At 36.0% G+C, this 21,478-nt stretch overlaps 1 protein-coding gene across 1 annotated transcript in view; it reads left to right on the forward strand.

The window, feature by feature from the left end:
• The window catches only part of DCC (DCC netrin 1 receptor), a gene marked incomplete at its 5' end in the record, with an annotated part of 48,045 nt that overhangs the window by 23,392 nt on the left and 3,175 nt on the right, over nt 1-21,478 (forward strand). Inside the window, 13 exon segments of the mRNA XM_063389262.1 lie at nt 1,169-1,261; nt 3,312-3,375; nt 3,377-3,545; nt 4,600-4,738; nt 6,604-6,711; nt 7,875-8,069; nt 8,845-8,877; nt 10,762-10,818; nt 13,478-13,622; nt 15,320-15,513; nt 17,475-17,582; nt 18,337-18,462; nt 20,288-20,440. Coding sequence (XP_063245332.1) covers nt 1,169-1,261; nt 3,312-3,375; nt 3,377-3,545; nt 4,600-4,738; nt 6,604-6,711; nt 7,875-8,069; nt 8,845-8,877; nt 10,762-10,818; nt 13,478-13,622; nt 15,320-15,513; nt 17,475-17,582; nt 18,337-18,462; nt 20,288-20,440 — 1,584 coding nt within the window.

Here is a 21,478-nt window from a genome sequence, read left to right on the forward strand (position 1 = left end):
GGTTTCCCCAGTTTTTCTCCATTTTCTCTCAATTTTTTACCCTATTTTTCCCATTTTTTCTTCATTTTCTCTAATTTTTACCAAATTTTTTCTCAATTTTTCCCCAATTTTTCCCAATTTCCCCATTTCCTAATTCTGTTTTTCCATAAGTTTCTCTCATTCCAGAACCCAATTCCCAGTATTTTCCTGATTTTGTTCTGTTTATTTCCCCTTTCTATTTTCCTTTTCTCCTGTTTCTCCCCAAATTTTCCCATTTTTCACCAATTTTCCTCCAAATTTTCCCAATTTTCTCCACAGTTTTCCACAATTTTTCCCAATTTTTCCTCAGTTCTCCCCCCATTTTTCTCAATTTTTCCCCAAATCTTTCCCCAATTATTCCCCCATTTTTGCCTGATTTTTTCCCTTATTTCCCCCTAATCTTCCCCCAAGTTTTTCCCAAATTTCTCTCCATTTTCCTCATTTTTCTCTCATTTTCTCCCATTTTTTCCCCATTTCCCCCCAAATTTTCCCAATTTTCCCTATTTTTCCCCTATTTCCCCCCATTTTCCCCCATATTTTCCCTTTTTGTAATCCTGTTTTTTGGGGGAATTTTCTCTCCTTACAAAGCCAGTATTCCTCCATTTCTTCCCCAATTTTTTCCCCATTTTTCCCCATATTTTCAGCTCTTCTAATCCCATTATTCAGGAATTTTCTCTCCTTGCAGAGCCCAATTCCCACTATTTTCCCGATGTTTGTTCTGGGTTTTTCCCAGTTTTTTCCTTAATTGTTTTTCTTTTTTCCCCCCAGTTTTTCCCCAAAATTTTCTCCAACTTTTCGCCTATTTTTTCTCCTCTGCTAATTCCATTTTTTCTGAATTTTCTGTCTTTGCAGAGGCCAGTTGTCCTCCATTTTCCCCAAATTTTTCACCCAATGTTTCCCCAAATTTTCCCCATTTTTTCCTCCCAATTTTTCCAATTCTTTCCAAGTTAGTCCCCCAATTTTCCCCCCAATATTTTCCCAATTTTTCCCCATTTCCCCCCGTTCTTTCCTATTTTTTCCCTCATTTCCCCCCAGTTTCTCCCGAATTTTTTCACCAAATTTTCCCTGTTTTTTTCCCCTTTTCCCCCCAGTTTTCCCGCAGTTTTTCCCTTTCCTAACGGCAGTTTTTGGGAATTTTCTGTCGTTCCAGAGCCCAACTCCCACTACGTGATCTCGCTGAAGGCGTTCAACAACGCGGGCGAGGGGATCCCGCTGTACGAGAGCGCCACCACGCGGTCCGCAGGTGAACCGGGAAATCGGGAAAAACGGGAAAACCGTGAGGAAAAAACGGGGGGAGGAACTGGGGGGAATATTGGAGAAAGGGGAAAAATTACATGTAAAGTAAGTAAAGTCGAGTAAATGTAATGTAAGTAAAAAATGGGGGAAAATTGCAGAAAGAATGGGGAAAGCTTGGGAGAAAGTGGGAAAAAATTAGGAAAATGGGAGAAAAATTGGGGGAAAATGGGGAAGACTTGGGAGAAAAGGAAAAAATGGGGGGAAAATTGGGAAAATTGGGAGAAGATTGGGAAAGAATTGGGGAAAAAATAGGGAAAAATTGGGAGAAAATGGGGGGAAACTTGGGGGAAAGTGAGGGAAAATTGCAGGAAGAATGGGAGAAAATGGGGAAAAATTGGGAAAATTGGGGAAAAATGGAAGAGAAAATGAGGGGAAAATTGGGGAAAAAACGAAGGAAAAATGGAAAAATTGGGAGAATATGGAGGAAAAATTGGAGAAAAAATGGAAGGAATTGGGGAAGAATTGGGAAAAAATGAGGAAAAGAGGAAAAAATGAGGGAAAATTGGGAAGAAATAGGGGGAAATGGAGGAAAATATGAGGAAAAATTGGAGAAAAAATGGTGGAAATGGGAAAAATGGGAGAAAATAGGGGGAAAATTGGAGAAATTGGGGAAAAATCGGGAAAATTTGGGGGCAAAATGGGGAAATTGGGGAAGAATTGCACGAGAATGGGAGAAAAATGGAGAAAAATTAGTGGAAAAGTGGGGAAAATTTGTGGAAAAATTGCGGAGAAATTGGGGGACAAGTAGAAAAATTTGGGGGAAAAATGGGGAAAAAAGAAAATGGAGAAGATGGGAAAAAAAGGGGAAAATGGGGGGAAATTGGGGGAAAACTGAGAAAAAAAGTAGAGGAAAATTGGAAAAATTGGGGACAAATGGGAGAGAAATTGGGAAAGAATTGGGACAAAAAGTGGGGGGAAATTGGGGGAAAACTAAGGAAAAATTGTGAATAAACTAGGAGAAAATGGGGGGGAAGTTGGGAAAAAATCAGAGAAAAAATGGGAAAATTGGGGGAAAATTGAGGAAAAAAATTGGGAAAATGGGAGAAAAATAGAAAAATTGAAGGCAAAAAAGGGGGAAAATGTGGAAAAAGTGGGGGAAGGTTGAGGGAAATCAAGAGAAATTAAGAGAAAAATTAGGGAAAAATGGGGAGGCAGAGTGTGAGAAAACTGGGGAAAATGGGGGGACATTGGGAGTTTGAGGAAAAATTGAGAAAAAATGGGGAAAAAGTTGGGGGAAAATGAGGAAAAAGGGGGAAAAATTGGGGAAAATTGTGGAAAAAGCAAGGAAAAAAAAGGACATATACTGGGGGAAAACCCAGAAAAAGTTGGGAAAAGTGGGGGGAAAACAAATAAAATAGGAGAAAATCAGGAAAAAGAATGAAGGAAAAAGGAGGAAAATTGGGGAAAAATTTGGGAAAAATTGGAAAAAAATCAGGAAACCAGGACTTCTCTGGGAAAATTAACTTCCAAACTCTCCAAGAGTCCAATGTTCCCAAAAGTTTTCTCAGTTTTTCCCCAAATTTGAGGAAGGAACAGACTAGAGAGAGAGGGTGAAAAAAAGGGACATCCCCCAAAAATTTTTGGGATAATCTGAGTTTTTTGGGGGATGTTGGGTTAAAAAACAACATTCCGGAAGAAGTTTAAGAAAAAAAAATGGACTTTTCTGCAAAATACCCAGATTTTAATTAATTCCTCTTTTTTTATTCCCTTTCGCCCCCTTTTCATCCTCATTCTCTTTTTTTTTTTTTCTGGTGTTTCTTCTTTTTTTTTTTCCTTTTAATTTTCCCATTTTTACTACATTTTTCCTGTTTTTCCCATTTTCCCACTTTTTTTCTGGTTTTTTTCATATTTTTTCCCATTATTCCCATTGTTTTTCCCATTTATTCACATTATTTCCCATTATTTTCTCCCTTCAACCCAATTATTTCCCCATTAATTCCCACAATTTATTGCCAATTTTCCCCTTTTCCTCCCCATTATTTTCTCCCTTGCCCCAGACCCATCTGACCCATCTGAGCTGGAATTTTTCCCTTCCCTTTTTCCCACCTCATTCCCGGATTTTCTTCCTCCCTCCTGTGGGAATCCAAGCCCTTCCCCTCACCCACGACTCTGTCCGCGTCTCCTGGGCCGACAATTCCAACCCCAAAATTCCCAAATTCACGGAAAATTCCCAAATCCGCTTCTACACCGTCCGCTGGAGGAGCAGCTACCCCGGAAATTCCAAGTATAAGGTAAAAATTTTCTCATTTTTTGGGGCTTTTCCTAGGATTTTCCCTCCAATTCCAGAAAAAAAATTTCCTGATTTTTCCTGGTTTTCCCCATTTTTTCCCATTCTTTTCTCCATTTTTTCCTGCTTTTCATGGTTTTTTTTCTATTTCTTTCTACCATTTCCCCTCATTTTTTTCTCCTTTTTTTTCATTTTTTCCCACTTTTTCTGGTTTTCCCCGGATTTTTTTTCTATTTTCCCAAATTTTCCCCATTTTTTGGTGGTTTTCCTGGATTTTTTCATATTTTTCCCATTTTCCATGTTTCTTTTGAAACCTTTTGGAATTTTGGGTGCTTTTCCAGTGGAATTTTTAGGGGTTATTTGGGATTTTTTGGTTTTTCTACGAATCTTTTTCTGTTCTATTCAAATTTTTTTGGGTTTGGTTCCAAATGTCTTTATAATACAGGAAAAAAATCCAGAAGTTTTGTAATTTTTCCCCCCAAATAAATCAAATTTTAACCTTTTTTCAGTCTGCTGACACTACTGCCCTCAGATTCCTCTGGGATATGGAGAAAAAATCTGGTGTTTTCAGGAGAGAGGTTAAATGGAATTTTTGGTCAATTTTAGGGATTTCAAAGGGGGTTTTTTGGGATTTTTGGGGTTTTTTTTCTTAAATACTTCCATAATTGTGAATGGATTTTGCTGACTTTTTTAAACAGAATTTTTGGAGGCTATTTGGGATTTTTTTGAGATTTTTAAATGAAATTTTTTGGCTTTTTAATGGAAATATTTTGGGACCTTGAGGGTTTTTTAGGAGTGGTGAGTTTGTAGTGTTTTTGTTGTTGTTGTTGTTGTTTTTAAGGAACCTTTTTGTTGTATTTTTGGAATTTCTTTTGGCTTTTAAATCGATTTTTTGGGCGCTATTTGGGTTTTTGGGGTGGAGTCTTATGGAATATTTTAGAATTTTGCGGGGAAATTCTTCGGGGTTTTCCTCAGATTCCTCTGCCAATTGGGTAAACCATCCATGAACTCCCCAATTTCCCCAGAAATGAAATAAAATTGTTTAAATGTGTTTGCAGTTGGCCGACACGACGGCCCTGAGCCACACGGTGACGGGGCTGAGGGCCAGCACCCGCTACGAGTTCTCGGTCATGGCCACCAAGGGCCGGCGCTCCAGCACCTGGAGCATGACGGCGCACGCCACCACCCACGAGGCAGGTGAGGCTGCATTCCACAGCATTCCTTGGAGTTACGGTCGGTGTTATAAACGCCAGGACAAATTTATTGCCAAATTCAATAGTTTGGTTTATTAAAATTCAAATCACAAAATTTGGAATCAAATTATAACAATTTTAAACAATAAAAACAAAACAATACGAACCCCACAAACAGCGACACTTACTTGACAGAATTTCTCCTGGGAAAAATGAGCCAAGGGTGACCCAGAGACACAGGACCTGGCAGCCGGTGTCTCTAGCTGGGTTCACAAATTTGCCATGTTCGAGGCTTGGTTTTTATACTCTTTATTCTGCCTCTGGCAATATTTCCCCATATTTCCCTTTGTTTCTTGGTTGCTATTCAAACCCAAATCCATCTCCGGTTGGATTGAAAAGAGCTCCCCTCCCAAGTCCATGTGTTAATGTTCAGTTTTTATGGATCCTTATAGTTGATGAATGTTCGAGATATGGGTGATACTGCTTGATGGTCTGTGAAGGTGCTCCCGAGGTGTGAGGTGCTGATACCGCTCATCTCAACAGGTCCCCTCCCAATACTTGAGAAGGCTGCAAAGTCTTTTGTTCCCTTCTAAATGGAGAAAACCTCCTAAAACATAGACTTTTACCTGATATAAATTTATACAGCTTTATAATTTTCCAATTTACCATAAGAACATGAATTAATCATCTCACATTTTTCACAATTGGGAATGCCGGGTAAAGGTCAAAAATGGGGAAAAACGGAGCAGGGGTTGGTGTGTGAGGGGAATGGCAGCCGGGCGTGAGCGGCTGCGGTTCCTGGGAGTTGTGTGTGAGGGGAAATCCGGCTCCAACCATCGCCAAATGTTGGGATTCCAACAAAATCCAGGCTGGATTTATTCTTCATCCATACCCAGGTAAAATTTGAGGTGGATTTTCTCCGGTTTTGGAATTCCAGAGGAATCCGATCCAGTTTTAGTGCAGATTTGGTTGTGGGGGGAAATTCCAGGCCTGGAATTTTTCCTGAGAGGAAAATCAGCTTCAAGAATTCCCAGTTTTTCAGAAATCCAACAGAAGTCCAGCCTGGATTCTTCAGTGAAAAATTCCTTGAAAACTTTGGAGTATTGGGGTGAAATTAGAAAAAAAAACCCGGGAAAAGCAGAAAGAACTGGGGGAAATCGAGAAAAATGGAAAAAAATGGATTAAAGAATGAGGAAAAAAATGAGGAAAATGGGTAAAACAAGAAATTAATAATTGAATTAAGTAATTAATTAATTAATGGGAATTAGTATTGGAAACTTGAGAATATTGGGATTTAATGGGAAAGAAAGCGGGAAAAATGGGAAAATAATAGAACAAAAACTCAGAAAAATTGAAAACAATGGGAAAACCAGAAAAAATGGGGAAAAAAATAGAGAAGAAAGGAGAAAATGGGAAGATTGAGGGAAACTCCCAATGGAAAACTGGGAGAAATACTGGGAATTCCCATGGAAAAATGGGGAAAATCCTGGTAATTCCCGTGAAAAATGAAGAAAAACTGGGAATTTCTATGGAAAATGGAGAATATTTAGGGAATACTCATGGACAAGTGAGAAAAGTGGGAAAATTATTGGGAATTCCAATGGAAAGTGGGAAAAATCCTGGAAATTTTCATGGAAGAAGGGGAAAAAAATGGGACTTTCCATGGAAAAATGGGAATAATTTAAGGAATTCCAATGGTAAAGTGGGAAAAGCAGAAAATCTTGGAAATTTTAATGGAAAAAATGGGAGAAAAAAGGAAAAAAAACCTGGAAATTCCCTTTTTTCCCCCCGAAATTCCCAGTTTTTCCCAGAATTCCCAGTTTTTTCCATAGGAATTCCCAGCTCCTTCCTGAATTCCCGATTTTGCAGCTCCCAGCTCGGCTCCGAAGGATCTGACGGCGATCTCCCGGGAAGGGAAACCCCGGAACGTGGTGCTGAGCTGGCAGCCACCGCTGGAGGCCAACGGCAAAATCACGGGTAAAAATGCCATTAAAAACAAACCAAAAAAAATCCCTAAAAAAGCCCTAAAATAGTCAATCAAAATTAAAAAAAAAACACCCTAAAAAATCCTGTAAAAATATCGTTAAAAGCCAAAGAAGTTTCTCAAAAAAATTCGATTGAAATTCAAATGAATTACGTAGAAATTCAATTTAAAAAATTCCTCCAAAATTCCTTTTGAAAATTCCATTAAAAGCCTTGTAGGAATACGCAAAAAATATCCCATTAAAACCTTCCTAAAAATTCCATTAAGAAACCCCAAAAGATGCCATCAAAATCCTCCCAAAATCCCTAAAATTCCATGTAAAACCCCCAAAGAATTCCATGAAAAGCCCCAAAAATTCCATTAAAAAAATCTGTGAAAATTCCATTTTAAATCTCAAAAAAATCCATTAAAAATCTCTCAAAAATATCATTGAAATGCCAAAAAAATCCATAAAAATCCCAAAATTCTCCCAAAATTCCATAAAAATTCCATAAAAATTCCATAAAAATTCCATAAAAATCCCCCAAAAATCAATGACAATGCCCCCAAAATTCCATTAAGATGCAAAAAAACCCTCTTCAAAATTCCATTGAAGTCCCCCAATATTCCATTTAAAAATTCCTCCCTGAAATTCCATAAAAATCCCCCCAAAAATCCATTAAAAAGCAAAAAAAACCCCAACCCATAAAAAATCAGTGAAAAATCCATTTGAAATACCCCCCAATTCCATAAAAACACACTAAAAGTCCCTAAAAAGTCTCAAAAAATTCCATTAACATTGCACTTAAAACCTCTAAGAATCCCTCCAAAATTTGAGAAAAAATACCAAAAAAATTGTGTGAAAATCCTGAAAAACTGCATTAACCCCCCACCAAAATCCATAAAAATTCCTAAAAAATTCCATATACCCCTCCCAAATTCCATACAAATTCCAAAATTACCCATAAAAATTGAAATTAAGTCCATAAAGTTCTTCAAAATAATCTCATTTACAATCCAAAAAATTCTGTTTTAAATTCCACCAAAAACCCTTAAGAAATTCCATGAAAAAATCATCCCCCCAAAAAAAAAAAAAAAAACCCCATAAAAATTCCAAAGAATCGCCAGAAAATCCCCCAAATCCCCTAAGACTCCTGAGGGTTTTTTCCTTTCTCAGCCTACACTTTATTCTACTCGCTGGACAAGAGCGCCCCGATGTCGGAGTGGGTGCTGGAGTCGGTCGGGGCCGAGCGCCTTTCCCACCAAATCCCGGACCTGCTCCCGGATTCCGGGTACTTCTTCCGCATCCAAGCTCGGAATGCCAAAGGCTTCGGGCCCCTCTCAGAGCCCGTCTTCTTCAGGACGTCCAAAGGTTTGTGGGGAATTTATTATTTCAATTTAAAAGAGTTGTTTCGGGGATTTTTGTTCTGTTTTGTTTTGCTTTTTGGAATTCTTCTGGATTTCTGTGGGAATTTTAGGGGGATTTTTTTGGAATTGTGGAGGTCGTTTGGGGATTTTAAAGGGATAATTTATTGTGGCGTTTGTTTGTTTGTTTGTTTCAATTTTTAAGGGACTTTAGGGAGGTCTTTTGGGATGTGTCTGGGATTTTGGGAATTTTCCAGAGTTTCCAGGATTTTGGGGGGGATTTTTTCAGAGAATTTTAAGGGATTTTTTTGAGATTTTTATTGGAATTTTTTTGGAATTTTTCAGGAATTTATTGGGATTTCTGGATGATTTTTGGAGATTTTTTTTGTGGATTTTTAGAGGTTTTTTTGAGATGTTTGGGAATTTTTGGGAAGTTTTTTGGGAATCTCTTAGGAATTCTTTTTAATTTCTGTGGGTTATTTTCTTTTCCTTGGGAATATTTTCTGTTTTTGGGAAAGTTTTAATATATTTCTTAGATTTATGAAATTATTTGGGAACTTTATGGAATTAGTTAGGATTTCTTAATGATTGTATTGAAATTTTAGGGGAATTTCCTGAAAATTTATGGATTTTTTTTTTAAACGTCAGGGATTTTTATAAAACTTTGTTTATTTTTATGGCATTTTCAATTTTTCCCATGAAAATCCTTGCAACAAACCCCAAAATTCCTGAGAAAATTCCCAAATATTTGCCTCTAATCCTTTTTTTTTCCTCTTTCCCAGCAGAAATGCCGGATAAAATGCCCAACGACCAAGGTAAGAAATTGCCAAAAATACCAAAATATTCGGGATTGCCAAGAAATCTCAACTTTTTTTCCATGAATTTTGAGAAAATTACCTAAAGTTCCCAAATTCTGGAGTCCAATTCCTAAATATCCCAAAAAACCACAAAAGTTTGGGAAAAAAATTGAAATTCAAAAAATAATTTCTCCATTTTTGGGGGATTTTATCTCTAGAAAAAGTCTAAAAAAAATCAGGTAAAAAATAGCTTTGGAATAAAAACATTCCTGTTAAAATTTTTGCATTTTTATGGAAAACCCAGAAATTTTGATGGGAAAGTCCTTAAAAATTTTTGAATTTCATGAAATTTTTGGAGGGAATTTTGGAGTTTTAATGAGGGTTTTTTGTGGTTTAAGGGGAGTGTTGGGGGATTTTAAAGATATTTTTATGGCATTTTGATTGTTTTTTAAATGAAGAATTTATGGGGTTCCAATGATTTATTTTTTGTTTAATAATGGATTTTTGGGGGGCAGTTAGGCAATTTTGGGAGATTTTAATAGAATTTTTGTGAGGAATTTTAAGGGATTTATGAAATAAAGGTTTTGGAATTTTTTTGGTTGTGGATTTTGTTTTTATTTTTGTGGGAATTTAATGGAATTTTGGGGGTTTTTTAATAGTTTTTGTTGGGGGTTATGAAATTTTTAAAAATTTTGTGGGTTTTTTTCATGGATTTTTTGGGATTCAAGGATTTCTTTGGGGGGATTTTTTTTGGGATTTCTTTTTGTTTGTTTTGAATTGAATTTGAGGGGTTTAAATGGAATTTGATTTTTAAATTTTTTTTTTTTTCATTTTTAATGGTTTTTTTTGGATTTAAGTAAAATTTTTTGGGCAATTCTAGAGTTTTGTAGAAAATCTTGCTATTTTATGGATTTTTTTGGAATTTTTGTTTTTATGAAATTTTCTGGATCTTTTTTTATTCAAAAACGAACTTTTGGGGGTCTTATTGTAAACTTTTTGATTTTTATGGATTTTTTGGGAATTTTGGGGGGTTTTAATGGTTTGGAGGAGCATTTTTTATTTTAATGGGATTTTTAGGGAATTTTGGGGAGGTTTCTTTTGCTTTTTGGGGAATTTTAATGAAATTTTTTTGAAATAGATTGGGAATTTTTGGGAATTGTTTTGGGATTTTTGGGGGGAATATTTTTGGGATTTGGGGCATTTTAATGGAAATTTTTAGACTTTATTGTGAATTTATTCAGGATTTTTGTAGGATTTTTGAATGACTTAAAAAAAAAAGTTGGAAATTTTTTTGGTGTTTTTTGCCATACTCTTGAGTTCTTTTCAGGGTTTCTCTTATTTTTGGGAGCTTTTTGGGACTTTTTTTGGAAATGTTGGGATTTTGGGGAGGGATTTTTTTATTTTTATGGGAGTTTTGGGGGAATTTTAGGGTTTTTTTGGGGAATTATTTTAGGCTTTATTTTTAAGGAATTTCTGGGATTTTAAATGGGATTTTTGGGGGATTTTGATGGAATTTTGAGAGGATTTTCAATTGATTTTTTTAAAGTTTTAATTTGTATAGATTTTGGGGGGAATTTTTTGTGGAATTTGGGATGACTTTTATGGACTTTTTTTTGGCTTTTATGGCAGTTTTTTGGGAAATTTTAGAGAATTTCTACATGGAATTTTATGGAATTTTGGGGACATTTAGAGAATCCTCGGAGATCCATGAAATTTCATGGCATTTTTTCCTTTCTTGATGAAATTTTGGGCAATTTGGAGGATTTTTTGCTTTTTTTTATGGTTTTTTATTTTATTTTATTTTATTTGGAGGAATCTTCATTGAATTTTCTAAATTTTTTGGGGGATTTCTTGGAATTTTCATGGAATTCTACCGAAGTTTTTGGGAATTTTTTTCCACAGGTCGCCACGGAGACGGAGCCTATTGGCCCTTGGACATCGACCGGAGCAGTCTCAACGGTAAATCCCAAAAAAATTCTGGGAATTTTTGGAAAAAATAAAACAAAATCCTGAAAATAATCCCTCCAAAAATGTGCCCCCCCCAATCCTCCAAATTAAAAAAAAAAATCCCCAGAATTCTTGTAAACTGCCCTCAAAATCCCCCCAAAATTGCAAAAAATTCCATTAAACTCCACCAGAATTCCATTAAACATCCCCCCAAATCCCAAAGAAATTCCATAACAATCCCCCCTAATAATCCATTTAATATTCCCCATAAAATTACATAAAAATCAAAAAGAATCCCCTAAGAACGCAAAGAAATTCCATTTAAACCCCCCCCCAAAATCCATTAAAAATACGTCAAATCCTGAAGAATTTCAAAAAAAGTCCCCCAAAAATACCATTAAAAATACCCATAAAATTCCATTAAAATTGCCCAAAATTTCATTAAAAATTGCAAAGAAAATCCAACCCCCTCCCCAAAAATTCCATAAAAATCCCCAAATAATTCCATGAAAAAATCCCCCCAAAATTCCGTAGCAATTATCTGAAAAGTTCCATTATAAACACAAAAAAAATCATTATAAAATCCCCCCAAATGCCAAAGAAGATTTAAAAAAATCCCCCCAAACTTCTGTTAAAAATCCCCTAAATCCTCCTGAAATTCAAGAAAAATGCACCCAAAAATTCCATGAGAAATTGGAATTTTTCAAGGATTGTTTTGAATTTCTTGAGCATGTTGATGGAGTTATGGGGTGTATTTTAAATGGAAATTTTAGTGGATTTTTAAAAATTTATTATGGAGGTTTTCTTGGATTTAATGGGAATCTTGGGAAGATTTTTTTTTTTTGGAATTTCTAGGGAATTTCATAGGAGATTTTTGATGATTATTTGGGGATCTGTTTTGATTTTGTAGGGATATTTTCAGGATTTTTATGGACTTTGTTTTGGTTTTTAAAATGCAATTTCTCTATAATTTTGGGGGATTTCTTTGGGATTTTTTGCGGGTTGGTGTTTTTTTTCATTGTAATGGAGTTTTACATTTTTAATGGCTTTTTTTGTTATTTCTAATGGAAATTTTGGGGGATTTTAATGGAATTCCTTGGGAATTTGGGAGAATTTATTTAATGCAACTTCTTGGAGATTTTTTTTTGGTTTTTTATAGATTTTAAAGAAATCATTTTTAAAAGGAATATTGTTGGGATATTTATGGAATTTTTTAGGGTGTTGAGTGGAATTTTGGGGGAGGGTTAATGGATTTTATGGGGATTTCTTTTTTTAATTATTATTTTTAATGGAATTGGGGGGTGGATTTTAATGCAATTTTTTTCTGCCATTTTGGGAATTTTTATGGAAATGTTCTGGAATATTCCAAATGCTGCCATTCACCGAAGAAATCCTTTCCCAGGGATTTTAATTGAATTTTGGGAGGTTTTTGGGTTTTTTTTAATTTTGGGAATTTTTATGGGAATATAGGGGGGATTTTAGGGAATTGGTTTTTGATTTTTTTTTTTAATGGAGTTTGTAATGGAGTTTTGGGAGGATTTTTAATGGAATTTGTTTGGATTTTTGTGGAAATTTTTAGGACCTGTAATGGAATATTTTTGGATTTTTAAATGTAATTTTTTGTGTTCTCTTGGGAATTTTTTAGGATTTTTAATGGATTTTAGTGGGACTTTTTTATTTTTAATGGAATTTGGAGGGGATTTTTAATCAAATTCTTGGGTGATTTGGGAGTTTTGATAGAATTTTTGGGACAGTTTAACAGACTTGCTTGGGGAATTTTTTTTGATATTTTGGGATTTTAATGGAATTCTTTTTGAATTTGTAATAGAGTTGTGGGGGTTTTTTTAATGACTGCGGAATTGTTATGCAAAGTGTTTGAGAATTTTTGGGAGTTTTAGGGGGATTTTAAATGGATTTTATTTCATTTTTGGGTGGAATGTTGGGGGGATTTCTACATAATTTCTTTGGGGTTTTTGAGAGGGATTTAAAAATTTCCTTTGGGAATTTTATTTTTATTGGAGCTTTTTGTTATCTGTAATGGAATTTTGGTGGGATTTTTACAGAATTCCTTCGGGGTTTGGGGGCAGATTGAAAAGAAATTTCTTTGTGTTTTTGTTTATTTTTTTAATTGGAATTTTGGGGTATTTTTAATTGGAATTTTGGGGTATTTTTAATTGGAATTTTGGGGTATTTTTAATGGAATTTTGGGGTATTTTTAATGGAATTTTGGTGGGATTTTTACAGAATTCCTTCGGGGTTTGGGGGCAGATTGAAAAGAAATTTCTTTGTTTGTTTTTTTTTTTTATTATTGGAATTTTGGGGTATTTTTAATTGGAATTTTGGGGTATTTTTAATGGAATTTTGGGGTATTTTTAATGGAATTTTGGTGGGATTTTTACAGAATTCCTTCAGGGTTTGGGGGCAGATTGAAAAGAAATTTCTTTGTTTGTTTTTTTTTTTTTTAATTGGAATTTTGGGGTATTTTTAATGGAATTTTGGGGTATTTTTAATGGAATGTTGGGGTATTTTTAATTGGAATTTTGGGGTATTTTTAATGGAATTTTGGGGTATTTTTAATGGAATTTTGGGGGAATGTTGGCGGGCTCTTGACGGTATTTTTGGGGTGAACTGGACGGACATTTTGTTAATTTGGGGTGTTTTTCTGCTGCAGAGCCGCCCGTGGGGCAGCGCGGGCCCGCGGCGGGCACGGGCGCGCTGCTGCTGCTGGTCCTGGGCGTGAGCGGGGCCGTGTCCGTGGTGGCCGCGGCCGTGGGCGCCTGGATCTGCGCCCGCCGCAGCGAGGAGAGGAGCAGGAGGTACCGGGAAAACGGGGGGAAACTGGGAGAAAATCCGAGAAAAAATTGTAAAAATCTGGGGGAAAATTGGACAAATTCTTCTGGGAGTTTTTGCAAAATTCTGATGACATTTTGGAGAGAAATTTGGGAGAAAAAACTGGAATTCTGTTGAAAAAAATTGGGATACATATTGGAAAACCGGGTGAAATTTTAGGGGAAAAATAGGAAAAAAATTCAGGAGGTTTTGGAAAAAATGTCACAGGTTCGTTTTTTTGTAAATCGAAAAAATTCAGGAATTTTTTGGGAAACTTTCAGGCAATTTTGGAAAAATGGGGAAATGTTTGGGAAAAGCGAGAGAAAATCTGGGAAATTTTGAGAAAAAATAAAAACTTCGGAAATTTCGAGGGGCTTTTTCTGAGAAATTTTGGGAAACATGTAGGGAAAATGGGAGAGAGTTTGGGGAAAATTGGGAAAAAATGAAAAAATTCAGAGGAAAAAATGGAAGATTTCCTGGAATTTCAGAAAAAATGTCACAATTGTGTGGGAAATATGGGGAAAACTTTGGGAACGTTTTGAGGGCATTTTTGGGATAAAATGGGCCATTTAAAAAAAAAAAAAAGTGGGAAAATTGTGGAAGATTTTTTGGGAAATTTGAGAGGATATTAGGAAATTTGGATATGCTCTTGCAGGAAGGAGGAGAGGAAGAGGAAGTATGGAATTCCTGGAATTCCCAAAAATTCCCCTAAACTTGGGGAATTTTGGGAAAAAAACCCAGAAATTTTGAGGGGAAAATGGACGACTTTGAGGAAAAACTAGGGAAAAAAATAAAAGAAGAACAGGAAATAAATTGGGGGAAATTGGGGGAAATATAAGGAAGTGTTTTTGGGAATTCTAAGAAAAAAAATGGAATTTTAAGGAAAGTGGGGAGAATTTTTGGGGAAAAATGAGGGGAAATTTGGGGGAAGTTCTGGGAAAATGGACCAGAAATTCAGGGAGTTTTGAGTTACATGGGGGAAAATACTTGGCAAGTTTGAGGTAAAATTTTGGGGAATTTTTCGGAGAAAATGGGAAAACACTTGGAAAAAAATTATGAAAAATTTGGGAGTTTTGGGGAAAATTTTTTAGAAATTTAAGGGAAAGTAAGGAGACATTTGGAGAGAAATGGGGAAAACCTGAGGAATTGGACAGAAAATTTCAGGGGGTTTTGGGATAAAACTGGAAAATTTTGGTTAAAAATGGGAAGTTTCAGTGGAGATCTTTAGGCAATTTGGGAAAATTGGGGGAAATTGAGAAAAATGGAGGAAAGTTTTGGGGAATTCAGGGAAAAATGGGGAAAATCTGGGAAATTTGAGGAAAAATGGGAAAAAATTGGAGGAATTTGGGGAAAAAGTGGAAATTTCAGGAAAATTTAGGAAAATGTAAGGAAACGAGGGGGGAATTTAGGGGAAATTTCAGGAAATAATCGGGAGAAATCTTGGGAAAATTAGAAATTCTGGGGGAAAAAATGAGAAAATCTTTGGAAGGAAATGAAAACTTTGGGAAGTTTCAGGAAATTTTGGGGAGAATTTGGTAAAAATTAGTGAAAGAAATAGGAAAAAATTGAGGAAACTCAAAAAAAACCTTGGAAAAGTCAGGGGAAATTCCTGGAAAATTAGAATCTGTCAAAATCCTCATAATCCCTAAAAATCCTATAAAAATTTCCAATTTTTTTCTGACAGAAAACATGGAAAGAGAAAAGGAAGCCAGAAAGAGCCGAGACCTCCGGACTTATGGATCCACCATGAGGAAATGGAGCTGAAAAACATGGAAAAAGCTCCAGAATCAGAGCCGCCCCCTCAGAATTCCCAAGAAATCCCAAAGGAGCCCAAAACTTCGGAGTCGCAGCCGGGAAATAAAAATATTCCACAGCCAGGTGAGAAATTCAAAAAACTTTGGGAATTTTGGAAAATTTTCCCAAAATTGTGTACAATTTTTTTTGAAAGTCCAAAAAAATAGATTGTTCCCATTTTTACCCAAAACCCCAAAGAAATTTTCCCCAAATTCTGATCTTTTCTTCCCCAAAATTCCCAAAACATTTCCCAAAAAACCCCAAAAAACTCCCCCCCCCAAACTCCCCAAATTCTACCAAGTTTTTCCTCATTTTGCCCCAAAATTTCCCCAAATTTTTCTGTTTTTCTCCCATTTTTTCATCATTTTTCCTAACACTGATCACCTTTCCCCAGAGTTCCCCAAAAACTTGCCACATTTTTCCTAAATATTTCATTTTTCTCTAAATTTCCCAGAAATACTCCCCAAAATGTTCCAAATTTTTTGGTAATATTCCCCAAATGTATAATTTTTCTCAGAAATTGTCCATTTTATCCCATGATCCTGGGAATTTCTCAAAAATTCTCCAAAATTTTCACCTGTTTTCCAAAGCTTTTTTCATTTTCCCCCCAGAAATTCACAGATTTTTTTCTAAAAAGTCTCCAAAATTTCTCTCAAAATTGAAAACAGCTTCTGTTTTTCCCAAAAAATCCTTCGTTTTTCTAAAAAGTGAGAAAACATTTCCCTAGAATTCCCAGAATTTTTCCCCAGAATTCCCAAAAATTCTCCCCCAAAATTCCCCAGATTTTTCCATGTTTTTTCTTGAAATTCCTTGAAATTTTCTTGGAATTCCTGGAAATTTTATTGAAATATTTGTGTTTTCCATCTTCCCGTGATTTCTTTACTCATTTTCCCCCAAAGTTGCCAAGATTTTCCCCATTTTTTCCTGAAATTTTTGAAGACATTTTACCAAATTTCCCTGATTTCTTCATTTTTCTAAAATTTTGTGTTAAGTTTTCCTCAAAATTTCCCCGTTTTCCTGCAGTGTCTTGGTTTGAAAGACAGGTATCTGCTAGGAAGGGGCAGGACCTCCCTAGAGATGGAGAATTCAAATCCCCCAAAATTTTCCTCAAAATTCCCCCAAATTTCTCAAATTTCTCTCTCTTAATTTTCTTTTAAATTCTGGAAAAACCTTCTCCATTTTCCCCTAATTTTCCTTACTTTCCCATCTTTTTCCCCAGAAGTCCCCCAAAAATTCCAAGGAAATTTTCCCAAACTACCCAAAACTTTCGTCAATTTTTTTTCCAGCTTTTTTCCCGTGTAAAAAATTCCCCAAATTTTGTCAAAATTTCCTGACAACATCTCAATTTTTATTGAACAAATGGAAAATTTGTGGGATTTTGTTTCCAATGGGAATTCCAGGTTTTCTGTTAGGATCTTGAGTTTCTCCATGAAAATTCCAGGGGTGTTTTGGAAATTCACAGTTTTTTTCTGCACAAATTCCAAGATTTTCTTGAGAATTCCGATTATTTTTGGGAGGGAATTCTCTTTTTTTCTCTGTAAAAATCGTGAATTTTTTATTGGAAATTCCAGGATTTCTTGACGGCGAATTCTGGATTTGTCATGAAAATTGCAGGATTTTATTTGGAAATCCCCAATTTTTCCACGAGATTTTTTCCTCTAAAATCCCACATTTTGATGGGAATTTCCCCAGATTTTTGGGATTTTTTCCCTTTCCCATCAACATTGTGGATTTTTGGGGGGGGAATTACAAATTTTCCATGAAATTCTGGGATTTTTATGGGGAATTCTCATTTTTTCATGAGAATTCCAGGGGGTTGTTTTGGCATTTCCAGGGATTTTTTTTGTCAGTTCCCAATTTTCCCATGAAAATCCCAGGATTTCGTTTGGGAGTTCCCAATTCCTAGATGGAAATTCCCCTCCAAGTCCCAGATTTTCACCAGAATTTTGGGATTTTTTTCCAATTCTCATAAGCATAAAAAATTTTTTTGGAAATTCCGTAAAAATTTTTGGCATTTCATCAAAATTCCTGGATTTTCCCCACAGCTCCAGAGCCGGAAGAAGTCGGCAGCGGCGGCTCCACCTTGGAACGTTCTGGAATTTCCAGGAGAGCCAAACTCCTGATCCCGATGAATTCCCAAAATTCCAACGCCGGTAATTCCCCCCAAAAAAAGAGCTAAAATGGGGAAAATGCTGGGAATTCGGGGTTCAAAATGGAAAATACATTGGGATTTCTGAGGAATTTTGAGGGGGAAAAAGGGAAAATTCTGAAATTTTGGGGTTAAAAATAGGGAAAGTAGGGATCTTGTAGGCTGGGAAAGGGGAAAATTCCAAGAATTTGTGGAATTTTGGGAAGGAAAAGGAAAAAGTTTTGGGATTTTTTTGGGTTTTGCAAAGGAAAATGGAAAAGTTCTAGAATTGTAGACTTGAAAAAGGAGAAGATTCCTGGGGCTTAGGGTTAAAAGATGGGAAAAGCTTGGGATTTGGGGTTAAAAATGGGAAAAAAATTGGGATTTTTGCAAATTTGAGCTCTGGAATTTTGAGTCTGAAAATGGGGGAAATTCCTGTGTTTTCAGGCTAAAAAACAGGGAAACTCTGGGGATTTTGGGTTTAAAAACTCAAAAAATTTGGGATTTTTTTTCACTTTCTGGTCTGGAAATGAGAAAAATTGTAGGTTTTTGGGATGGAAAAAAGAAAATTCTCAATTTCTATGGAATTTTGAGATGAAAAAGGAGAAAACTCCAGAATGTGGAAGGACTTGAGAATGGGAAAGGGAAAAATTCTGGGCTAAAAAGGGGAAAATTGGGAATTTTGGGGGGATTTTCAGCTGGAAAATGGGAAAACTCTGGGAATTTCGGGGTTGAAAATTGAAAAAAGATTGGGATTTTTCTGGAACTTTCTTTTGCAGCCGTGGTCAGTGCCATTCCCGTGCCCACCTTGGAAAGCTCCCAATATCCTGGGATTTTGCCTTCTCCCACCGGATTCCCGAATTTCCCGCTCCGGCCGCTGCCCTTCCCCAACCTCGTCGGAAGAAGTCAGTGAAATTCCCAAATGTTCCACGGAATTCCGAATTCCGGGGGGATTTTGGGGTGGCTTATTGGATTCTGAAGGAATTTTTTTGAATTTTTAAGAAAAACGTTAAGGCAAAAACTTGAGAGTTTTCTCCAAAACTTGGCAAAATTTGAGCTTGAAATGGGACTTTTCTTGAAACTTGGGGATTTGCCCCAGATTTGGGGGATTTCACAAGAAATCTCAGAAAATTTTGGCAGGATTTAGGAATTTTTCTCAAAATTTGGGTTTTCTTCCTTAAACTTAGAAATTTTACCCACAATTTCGGAATGTTTTCCAAAAATGTGGGCAATTCTTGGCAAAATTCAGGAATTTTTCTGAAATATTTAAAGATTTTTATAAACTATTGCAGAAATATTGGTAAAAATCTAGGAATTTCTCCTAAATTTTGGGAAAAACATGGAATTATTTTTGAAATTTGAGAAAATTGGTCTAAAAATAAGGATTTTGCCCAAAATTTGAAAACTGGCCAAAAATTTTGGTTGTTTTTTTTTTTTCATAAAATTTGGGGAAGTAGATAAAAAAAGGGAATTTCACCCAAAATTTGGGAAAAAAAAATGAGTCTGAAACCTGGAAATTTCCCCCAGCTTTGAGAACTTTCCTGAAATTTTGGGAAATAAGGCTTAAAATCAGAATTTCTGCCAAAATTTGGAAATATTAGGTAAAAAATATGTTGGTTTTTTTTTTCTCAAATCTTGGAAATCTGGTCTAAAATTTTCAGGATTTCCCCTTAAATTTGGAAAAAAATGTGTTAAAATGGGAATTCTGCCAAAAATTTCACAAGTCTCTAAAAACTGGGAGTTTTGGAAAAAAATTAGGAATAAAGGCTCTAATAATTGATTTTTTTTCCAAATTGGGGAAAATGTGTAAAAAAATCGGAATTTTTGCCAGAAAATCGGGGAAAATTCCTTAAAACTCATTTTCCCCCATGAAACTTGGGATTTTCCTTCTTTTCCTGCATTTGTTTCCGATGGATCATCCCAACCCTATGGAAATTTCCAGCAGGGGAATTAAAATGGGAATTTTTCCTAAAACCTAGGGGTTTTCCCCAAAATTTTGGAGTAATGTGGCTAAAAATGGACAATTCATGTAAAATTTGTGGATTTTCCCCCCCAAATTTGGAAAAAATTAGTTTAAAAACTGGGGGTTTGGTTCAAAAATTAGGGAATTCTTCACAAAATTTTGGAAAATACGTCCAAAAATGGGAATTTCCCCCTAAAACTTGGGGATTTCCTAAAAATTTGTGAAAAAAATGTGACTAAAAATGTGATTTTTCCAAGACAATTTGGGAATTTTTCACAAAATCTGGGAAAGTAGGTCAAAAAATGGGATGTTCAGAAATTCAGGAGAAATGAGTCTAGAAACTGGAATTTGCAGCAAAACTCCGGAAACTTGGCCAAAATTTGGAATACTTTCACCAAAATTTTATGGATTTCGGTTTTAGAGATGTTCCTCCTCAATATTTAGTACAATTCCAATTTAAAACATATTTTTCCAGTATTTCAGGAAAAATCCTCGAATATTTGACTAATTTTTGAAACTTTGGTAAAAATATTCCCAAAGTGTCCTAAGTTTTGATGACAGTTCCCATTTTTAGCCCCATTTTTCTCCAATTTTGAGGAATTCCCAGATTTTTTTTAAGTTTTCCAATAACATTTCATTTTTTTTGCCAAAACAATTGGGAAGAACATGGTAAAAATCAGAATTTTGCGACAAAAAAATGGGGAAAATTCTCTCAGATCTCTATTTAATTTCTGAGCTTTGGGATTGTCCCTCTTCTTTTCCCGCAGCTGTTCCTGAGTCTCCGGCCCCGGATCACCCCAACCCCGAGGAGATTCCCAGCAGGACGATCCCCACGGCCTGCGTGCGCCCCACGCACCCTCTGCGGAGCTTCGCCAACCCCATGGACCCCAAGATCCCCTACGCGCCCCTCATGGCCCAGGGTACATCCCCACAATGCAGTCACACCTCTTCTCATCTTTTCCCTTTTTTTTTCTGGTGTTTTTCCCTTTTTTTCTCCATTTTTTCCCTTTTTTTTGCCAATTTTCCCTGCAATTTTATTCCCATTTTTTCCTTATTTTTCCCATTTTTTTCCAAAATTCCCCTTAATTTTTCCCGTATTTTCCCCCGTTTTCCTCAGTTTATTCCTCTCTTTTCCCATTTTCCCCACTCCCTGTGTCCGAGCCTGCTCTGGAGCTGCACCAGTCCCATGGATCCCAAAATTACCTTCAACTCCATCATGGTCCAAAGCAAGTTCCCAAGATTCCCAAAATTCCCAAAATTTTCCCCATCTTTGAATGATTTTTTTCAATTTTTCCCGAATTTTGTCTGATTTTCCCCCCATTTTTCCTGTTTTCCCTGCAATATTAGTGCCACTTCCCCCCCCTTTTTCTTTCATTTTTTCTCATTTATTCTGAAATTTCCCTGGTTTTTTTCTTTTTACCCATTTTTCCCCATTTTCCCCTGTTTCTCCTTCATTTTCCCCCAATTATTCGCCATTTTTCCACAATTTTTCCCAGTTGTTCAATTTGCTCTCAATTTTCTCTCAATTCTCCCCCAAATATTCTCAGGCTTTTTCCCAATTTTCCCCAAAATGATCAATTTCCCCCCCTAATTTTTCCACTCATTTCCCTTAATTTTTTCTCCATATTTTCCCTCACTTTTCCTCCAATTGTTCCCATTTCCGATTTTTCCATGATTTTGCCTCAAATTTCCCCTCATTTTCCCCCAGTTTTCTTCCAATTTTCCCTCCCATTTTCCCCCTTATTAGTTTGTCAATTTTCCTTAATTTTTTTTCATTTTCCCCAATTTTTCTCCAATTTGCCTTCCATTTTTTCCCTATTTTGCTCTATATTTTCTTCAATTTCCCCCCCCCATTTCTCCCCAATTTCCCCTCAATTTCTCCTCAGCTTTCCCCCAATTTTCACATTTTTTACCCAGTTCTCCCTCAATCTTTCCCAGTTTTCCCCCACATTCCCATT

This window comes from Prinia subflava, unplaced genomic scaffold (genome assembly GCF_021018805.1).
Source record: "Prinia subflava isolate CZ2003 ecotype Zambia unplaced genomic scaffold, Cam_Psub_1.2 scaffold_87_NEW, whole genome shotgun sequence".
In the NCBI taxonomy this organism is placed as follows: Eukaryota; Metazoa; Chordata; class Aves; order Passeriformes; family Cisticolidae; genus Prinia; species Prinia subflava.